This window comes from Trichoplax adhaerens, genomic scaffold, assembly GCF_000150275.1.
Source record: "Trichoplax adhaerens TRIADscaffold_8 genomic scaffold, whole genome shotgun sequence".
Taxonomy (NCBI): Eukaryota; Metazoa; Placozoa; class Uniplacotomia; order Trichoplacea; family Trichoplacidae; genus Trichoplax; species Trichoplax adhaerens.
In genome coordinates this window covers 1,205,881-1,215,756 of record NW_002060950.1, presented here as the reverse complement: position 1 = coordinate 1,215,756, position 9,876 = coordinate 1,205,881, and the positions used below count along the sequence as shown (strand labels likewise).

General features: G+C 33.9%; 1 protein-coding gene across 1 annotated transcript; it reads left to right on the top strand.

Annotated features, from left to right (window-relative positions):
* Positions 1-1,003: 1,003 nt before the first annotated feature.
* TRIADDRAFT_28410 (uncharacterized protein) lies at positions 1,004-5,717 on the top strand (the record flags this gene model as incomplete). The annotated part of the gene is made up of 8 exons (XM_002114717.1): positions 1,004-1,159; positions 3,973-4,186; positions 4,328-4,386; positions 4,687-4,777; positions 4,875-4,947; positions 5,131-5,188; positions 5,399-5,535; positions 5,624-5,717. 8 exons carry the CDS (start codon positions 1,004-1,006, stop codon positions 5,715-5,717), a joined length of 882 nt encoding a protein of 293 aa, XP_002114753.1.
* Positions 5,718-9,876: the final 4,159 nt, after the last annotated feature.

Here is a 9,876-nt window from a genome sequence, read left to right as displayed (position 1 = left end):
GATTTAATTTTTGACTGAAACTGAAGCAGAAACTTTCCTATCAGGCATACTGTAGTTACGTGCAATGTCAATTGGTCAAGTCTGAGACTTTGCACACAGTTAGCTGCAGCTTTTCAGTTCTTTTCTAGTTCCGTGCTAAAAAGACCGGCCGGTCTTTGCATATATATATGAACGTAACCGTATGCGAAGTCGGTCATTTTGCAAACTGCCCAGCAGAATACAGTTTAGATTAGTTTAGTTTCGTTTAGTTCAGTTTAGTGCAGTTTAGTTTAATTTAGATTGGTTTCGTTTAGTTCAGTTTAGTTTCGTCTAGTTCAGTTTAATTTATATTGGTTTCGTTTAATTCAGTTTAGTTTAGTTTAATTTAGATTGGTTTCGTTTAGTTCAGTTTAGTTTCGTCTAGTTCAGTTTAATTTATATTGGTTTCGTTAATTCAGTTTAGTTTAGTTTAATTTAGATTGGTTTCGTTTAGTTCAGTTTAGTTTAGTCTAGTTTAGTTTAGTTTAGTCTAGTTTAGTTTAGTTTAGTTTAGTTTAGTTTAGTTTAGTTTAGTTTAGTCTAGTTTAGTTCAGTTTAGTTCAGTACGTTGGGTTTGATTACAGTGAATTCACCTTTAAACCGAAGCAGTACTGTGCACTGTACACTGTACTGTACAGTACTGAGTACTGTATCATGGACGTTGGGCAGTGTACGTTCCAATTGGTCAACTATTTTTGCCAGTCATTTCAACTATATCCTAGGTCTGTACGGTACCCTATACTGTACTACCGACGCTGATCACCACCCAGCCAAATGAGGCTGGCACTGTAGCAAGAGAACATGCCTATAGAGCATGCGCAGAATACACCTTCAAGATGACATCAACGCGGGCGAGGAAACTCCCAGCTGGAAACTTCGACTAGACTTGCCGCAAACTACGGCGGAATGCCCTCCACTCCTTCTTGGCAAATCTCAAGAAAGTGTGGATAATCATTAGCGAAATTCCTTGATTACCTACATCAACATGCCCCTACTAGCCAAATTGTTATCCTTTAACACGTTAAAAGCTCCCGTTAAGAAGAAAGCGAAGAATCCTTATATTCGCTATCATGTTGACCCGTATTCCGAATGGGAAAAACTTGGCGAATTGGGCGATGGCGCATTCGGCAAAGTCTACAAGGTAAGGTGGAGATTTTTCTAGGCAGGAATTGATGATGGGTAGATTGTATGTTATGATGATCAAATGAATTCACTGAAAAGCTTACTATCGTGGCATGACAAGGCTTTATCGTTGTTTGTATCAATAAGTTTGGATGGGATAGAAAATGATCACGATCAGCTAAGACTAGAGGGTACATGATACTAGACATGAACTGATTGATTCGACAGAGGGGAAATATACATNTGCGTTGCAAGTGTTCTCTAACTCTTGGATTCCACTTGGAATAGGCAAAAACTACCCAAATGTTCCATCCCTCATTATTGTACAACTCATTATGGCCAAGCGTTGAGTCATGTTGTATGCCAATCAAGATTGCTAGTACATAACTACGATGGGATCGATCATCAGCTAAGACTAGAGGGTACATGGTGCTAGACATGAACGGATTGAGTCGATACAAGAGAAAGAAATATACACTTGCGTTGCAAGTGTTGTCCAACTCTTGGATTCCACTTGGAATAAGCAAAAACTACCCAAATGTTCCATCCCTCGTTATTGCACAACTCATTATGGCCAAGCGTTGAGTCATATTGTATGCCAATCAAGATTGCTAGCACATAACTACGATAGAATCGATCATTCTGATCGAAAAAAAATCCATCGTAATGCCCTCGGTTCATGCGAATGATCAAGCCTACGCTTATACCTTATTTTACAAATTCCCTTCTTTTTGCATCATGGACTACAGTCCAAAATGTTTTTTTTCCAATAAGATTCATTTGAAAAGTTTCATCTTGCTGCGCTAACAGGGAAGAAGAACTACTCGCATCAGCTTGAATAGTTTAATCGAATTGATCCTGGTTCAGTACACTTATCAAGGAAATTTTCAACTTTTTATTTTCCATCAACAATTATGGCTAGTAGGCAACGATCGATGTCGATCTTGACCTAATGACATCGACAGTAGTACAGTATCTTTTCACTTGATCATTCCCTTCTATTCAAGGGCACAGTATATCCTGCCATTAGAAATCCAAATTCATCGCTATCTCTGATCTCTGTGAACAACTACGTGTATCTTTGCCATGATGCAGTGCAATAAATAATCATATAAATAACAATAATATTAGGTAAAATAATAACTGGCAATAAATCGCTAGTTGACAATGAATGGAAAAGATTTAAAAAATATCCCAAAAATAGCTACATGATTAGAATATGACATGGCAGATGATCGTTTACTATCCCATCATGGAATGTGTGCAATAGCCCATAAAAGTAATTGTCATCTGATGCATAGAGGGCCTTTGATAGTTGTTTTAGCTTAAATTCAATTTTTTTTCCCCCTTTTGGTACCATTCTTGGCTGATAAGGATGACAAAATTCGCTGGATATTTTACGACCGACACTATTGAAATAAGATATTAATCTATGAATAATGACAACGTAATCAACGTTGCTTAGCTTTAAACTGTCATCGTACGCAAACATGAAAAAGACTTTTACTCTGATCGGAGTCAAGATCAATTCCCATTTCATAATTCGCCTGAACAATTCACTTAGACAGCGTTGCGTCGAGTTGAAAATGACGATGATTGTACAACTAAAAGTGAAAATACCCTCCCGCATAACGTTAACTTAAACTTTAATTATCTCGGATAGCAAGTACTTTACTTTTGGATCATACCGTGCTTACTGTAATAGATAGAATTTAATTGAAGCTTTTTGATTAATTATAAGGCTATCCAATTGAAGCTTTTGATTAATTATAGGGCTATCCAGATAGAGACAGAGATAATTAATTAGGAAAGTACAGCAGTAAGCATAGTAGAGAAGGATAAAGTTGTTCTGCTGCAAAATACTTTTGCCGAAAGTAACTTCCTGAGAATAATATCCATCAGAATTTAGTGGACCTCGACTAGACTTGCTTTACAATTCTAACCCGTTAGTTAAACAGTTATGACAAGCACAATGGTTTTTACTTCTTGGTTTTACTAAGTTGACATGACTGTGATCAATATTATTCTTTGGCTACAGTTAATATATCGATGGAAGAGTAAGGCAGAAAATAATAATATGTCATATTGACGTGATCAGTATCACTTTGTCGTCGGTACAGATAATTAAAGTAGAGGCAAAATTATGAGAATAACGCCTACAAGTTGATTCAAATTGCTAATACAGTACTCATTAACCAATTCATACATGTACTGTAATCTGCAATTGGAAAGAATGCAATATTCTCAGCCAATAAAGAGACATTGATGTTGATTAACATAAGGCAGAAATGCCGTTGGTAGGTTAATCATAAACAAGTTTTTTTATAGATTCATCAAAATAATTCTATAATAGGCAAAGTTAAAAGACAACAGTTGTATTGTAATGGTAGTCTGTAGAATGTCAATAATTGTTGGCAAATTATTTTTTTATATTCACTATAGCGTATATTGCTTACATCACTGCATATTGTGTTTGGATATCATGTCATGCATAAAATGATCAGTAAAAATGGTTAAACACTGGCCACGATAGCAATACTTTATTTTCCATGGAACGATCAATGATGATCATTTATTATTATAATCAAGAGAATGCCGAAAAGCTAATAGTGCTATCGTCTTGATCCAGTAATCTACAGTATAATACAACTCTTAATAAAATTACAATTTTTGTAAATTTAATTAAAAATATAATTGCCCGTTAAGGCTGTAGAAGGATGAGTTTATTAATACACGAATAGCGAACAGTAAAATTGGTAATGAACAAGTTTGAGACTTCATATTCGCCGTTATCCATTAAGGTCATTTTTTTTTGCACTTTCCAATGGGTAGGTTCGTCATAAAGTGAGTGGAACGATTGCTGCAGCTAAGAGTATCAGTATCGAGAGTGATGAAGATTTTGAAGATCTTACCGTGGAAGTTGACATCTTAAGCGAATGCAAGCATGACTATCTTGTCGGCCTTTATGAAACCTATTACTACGACAATAATATATGTATGATGATCGAATTTTGTTCCGGTGGAGCTATTGATAACATCATAATGGGTAAAGCGAATAAAATGAACGTTCTTTCTAACGCTACTTTAGGTTTTTTATACGCGTATTTAATACAAATATTTATAAAATTTTTTGCTAATTTATGATTGTCAATGCCACAATAAAATTATGTTATTATTCCAACATTAGACCTTGATCGAAGTTTAAGTGAAAGTGAAATTAAAGTGATTTGCAGGCAAACATTAGAGGTAAGGTCAAAATGACTATCTTGCTCCAACAACGTGTTAGGCCTATAACCTAATGATAATATTAGTATCGCTAAAAGATGACTGATATACGAGTCTATTTTACCAATTTGCTTAATCCTACATACTGTAGAAAGTTATTGCCTACTTTAGACTCAGTAGTTCATTAACACGTTGATAATATATTTATTGATTGATTGATTGATGTTTAAAGTAAAGTATTACCATGTACTGGTACATATTAATATTTCATATCTAAATTCGACTGATTTTGTTTATAAGCTAACGTTTTTTGCATACTAGGTATTACAATCACTGCATGCTAAGCACGTTATTCATCGAGACTTAAAGGCAGGTAATATATTGCTAACCGAAGGTGGCATCGTTAAACTAGGTAAGACTCACACATTGAATAGATAACAAAATATTAGCCGGCTGATATCATGTACTAGTTTTTGACAATGTGCTTTATTGAACTTTAAAAACATTAGCCGATTTTGGTGTATCTGCATATTGTAAGAGTTCACAAGAGAAAAGAAATACACATATTGGTACCCCATACTGGTAAATAGATTAACAATAACTACACTTTATTTAATGAAGTTATTACTAATGAAGTCTAATCAGCATGATTTTGCAAATGTACTAGACACATTAATTTACGCTTGACATTATTAATATAGAATATTGAGGTATTTCTCAACAGCAAATTGCATTTTTATTTGCAACGATGTGCCTAATTTTTAGGATGGCTCCGGAGGTCATATCATGTGAGACTGATAAACAATCGCTCTATAATACCCAGGTGATTTAAGCGAGCTATGGAGATTAATGTTAACATTGATATACACACGTCTTGTACAACGAATACTTGTATATTCGTAGCATATACACCATGTATTATTGGTTTTCAAAATTTTATCTGATATCGTAGGCTATTTCAATCGTTGAAAGCAGATATACACGTATGATTTATTATCCACTGATTCTATCTTTTGATGTACTTACTGTACAGGCGGATATATGGTCGTTAGGTATAACTTTAATTGAACTAGCAGAATCGCAACCGCCGTACGCAGAGATGCAACCAACTCGTGTATTATTTAAAATTGTTCGTGCAGAACCTCCAATCCTTGCTTCTAATACAAAATGGTAACAATTGCTAACATAGACAAATGGAATTAATTAAAGTCATAACTTAAATCGTTTTGGTCTACATTTCATAATTTATTTAACATAGGTCAGATAGTTTTCATGATTTTCTGCGCAAATGCCTGGTTAAGGATCCTTCTGGACGCTCTACCGTAGAGCAACTCCTAAAAGTAAGTATTTAACGAAATTTGTACACTCAGTTATGCTATACTGTACTTAACGTTCGATCTCAGAATAGTATTCATCTGAAATATGCCAATTTGCATATATTTATTGTAGTAAACAATATAGTATCAATATCGTATTCAGCGATGAGTTAAAACCTGATAAACCAAGAAAAAACTTTAGCACTATTAAAGTTATAACACGTCTTTACTTCCTGGTATTAATTATTTCTGGACGGATTCACCTTTTACGAGTGTAGCATCCATTCCTTGATGGAACTGACGATATTAATCCATTGAAAAGATTATATCAACTATCTAAAGGAGCGAAAAACATTGAAATTTCAACTTTACCGGTATTTGATTGAATAAGTTGTACAATACTTTTAGCCTTTCGGACAGGCCTCATGCTTATGCAGGCAGAATAATGAATCCTTTTTTTATTACTTTATTGAAGGAAATTTCCGAAAATGGTCACTTAGTTGCAGAAAATTCACCTGAACCATCTAGGCTTACGATTGATGGGCAATATTCGGATAGTACTTCTCTATCAAGTTTTACTGATAATGAATTCGACGAAAACAGATCCATGTCAGAAGTTGATACTGTTGATTACGTTGATATAACTAACCAAGTGAAAGATGCCGCCGATGTTAAATCTATGACGGATAAAACCAATACGATGCATATTTCTGAAGCTGAGCATGACAATGCCAAACCTGATCCAAACGCCAAAAATCTAGAACAAACAATAGAAAATACTAATGGTGTAATCACTGATGTCTCAGGCGTTAACAAACAATTAAATGGTATTACGAGTGATAATGATCTTAGTCTGATAATATCGATATCTGCTATTTAGAATCTACTGCTATAAGTTTAGAATGTACTGATTTAATGAATGGCACCATCTCTTCTACAGGTGATTCCATCAGCCAAGATAGTAACGATAGTAAAACGCCATCTGAAAATTCAAAAGGTGAAAATAGGATGATAGTTATGATGTGGATGTTATTTAATACAATTTCATGAATTACGATTTATTCGTAGTATAAGCTGAAGGTTACACCGCTGTAATCTTACTATTGCTCTGTCTCTTGCGTCGATGTAAAATAGTATAGATTAAAATGTAAACAGATTATTGATATTAAGATAGAAAAGTAGCGATAAAATATCGTTCGTACACCTGAACAAAATATGTCTATCTTTATTAGGATCTCACGACGGGCAGTATAGTAACGTAATCTGTTCATTTAAACCAAATGAAAGTCTTCTCCCCGGCAGTATTTCTTTGCACGGTAAATAGAAAATAATAAAGGCAACTTTCGTAACTATTTTCATGCAATAATTATTGATGATTGCAAAGTGACATTATGAACTATTATTCTTATTCTAAAGTTTTAGCATCAAACAATAGTACAGCGCAAGAACGGAGACCTAGTGGAAGTTCTTTCATATTCTCGCGTGCAATGTCTGAGGGTAATGTAACTCGGGCTCCTGATCCAGATATTATGGTATATATCAATTACGATGACTTTCCTTTATCAAGAGAAAAGCTATTCTATTAAGTACTTGCATTAATATACGCGTATATCTTTCTCCTTAATGACAATTATTGAAATAGTCCACTAAAATGAGTCATCAGTATCTTACCCTTACAAGAGTAAGAACTGATAAAGCTGTGAAAATTCCTGAAAATAACTTTACTAAAAAAATTATTAGCCAATCCTACGCGGAAACTGTAAAGAAAAGATTACGAGACTTAAGGTACTAGTTATTGTCATCAATCTGGATCGCATTGTTATCGATACTAGCTACTTAGACAACATTCACATACCACATAGGACGGCCAGCGTGAGAGAGATGAGAGCGCTACAACAGCTGCAGCAAAAGCAATTAACTAGCTTACTAGAAAAGACTGGACTTCAAATAGACCATTTGAATAAGAAAAAGATCGTTGAATTACAGGCAAAGATAATTACGAGTTTACACATATATTATGGGAGTAAGCGTTTTTAGATCTTTAAAACTGTTCTGAATGATGTTAATTTTACTTGCGAACGTAGATGTGGAAGAAAAAGCTAGATTATGACATAGATCAATTACTTAAAAAACAAAGAAAAGAACTTGAGAAGCTTAATTCTCATCAACTTATAGAGACTAAAATCTATCGCAAAAAACTACAAAATGATCAGGTACTAATTTGTTAGAGGTACAGGAATAATTTAGGAATGGCCTGCTTGTTACTATTATAGGTAAATTATGATTTTTTATACACAGGATAGAGATTTTAAAAACTACAAAGAAACTTGCAAATTGACATCGCAGGCCAAGTTAAAAGATGTATGCATTATATATATATAACTAGTGAGGGCAACCTTTTATCATTATTGATCTATGCTTTCTAGCAACACAAAATTTCCTGCTTAACACACATATATCCTGATAGTTTAAAAAAAGTAATCCGAAGTATACCAAGGAAATGAAAAAACAGTGGAAGCAAACACTAGAAACTGACAAGCAACAATTGGTATGTAATTTATGGTTTGATTCATAAATATTATACTAAATGAACTAACATGCAATTTTTTTATTTTATATAATTCCATTATTTGTATGGAATCGTATAGGAGGTGGAATACGAGAAAAAATTGCATACTGAATTTAACGCTGCGGTTAAAACATTGGAGCAAAAGCACCGAAGAACAAGTTATAATTCAGAGTTAGGATTTTTAAAAATGAAGCATGCAGCCGTAAAAGGTTTCTTAACTTGATTGAAATTTTTCAATGTAGATTAGTAAGTAGGTACTGTAGCTATCGATTATTTATTAATGTAATGTCCCTATCTTTTATTCCTAGAATTACATAATATGAAATGGTCTATAGAAGAAAAATTAATCGAAGATATTGCCAATCATGAGAAGCAATATCTAAATGACTATCTAGTAATGGTGAAAACCCACCTTGAAGAGAAGCGTGTTATGGTAACTTGATACAGCTTATAATACAAATACTTGGCATGCGGAAGTGCTCCAAGTAATCGAATAGACTTTTACAAGCTAATTACCTAAACTTTCTTGTAAAGGAATTAGATCAACATAAACGGCTTTGCCAATTTAGACAAGAAGAACTGCTGCGAAAACATAAGATGGAACGTAAGAAGCTACCAAAATTACAAAGAAACGAACTAAAGAATGCTACCATTCAGTTTAAAAAACAGTTACGCCCCTACAAAGCTAACACCATTGAATTTAAGGAAAAGCTTAACGACGTATGCAATGTTGAAGTAACGTATTACAGTTTGAATTTAAATTGATGCATCTATATCACGATCTTATTTTCAGCTTATAGAAAATGAGAGGAAAAAACAGCAATCAGAGTCAGTTATAATGGAAGACAGGCATAAAAATGAGATTGATGCTATGGCAACAGCGAATCAAGAAGCCTTAAACGAATTGAACGAAATTAGCGTACGTTGATGCTTCATTGAAATTGTTTTCCATTTATCAGTAATTTATAATTATAGTTATATTGCGCTACAGCCAGTTACTGTACGCTCAATTTTTTAAATAAATTGCCCTCACGAATTATTGAATATTTTTTGACTTTTAGATGGAAAGATTGAAATTGGCGGAGGAAAATAATCTATCTCGAGTTAAGCTATTTGAATCAGAGTATGCAAGTGATGTACATGGAATGAATGAGCAGATACGAAATGCAAAGGAGGTACGATGCTATCATAACGCAATACAATATAAGATGTATTGTTTTCGCTTAATAATTCATTTTATTTCTCTTTATTAATATTCGGTTGTAAATTTTAACTAGGAACTTGAAGCTACTGCAATCGCGGAAATCAAAGAGTTGGAGGCAAATAGCAAAGAAGTGACTGTTGAACCCGAACCAGAAAATAAGCAAGAAGAGACATTTTAAGCCTAGCTTTCCAATATTATTATTACTACTGTATTCTATTAATTAATTAGTTGTTGATACTATGATGAAAAGATTACGAACAAGATGCAACGTGAGATTTTCTAGCGTAAATACGTTTCTAGTGCCTAGCATATCTTACCAACTTGATGCTTTCGAAATCATCCTAAGAGTTGACTGTACGTTTGCAGTAGATTTTGACAAACATGTAGTAAGTTTAATTTAGGGGGGGGGGGGGGGGGGGAAG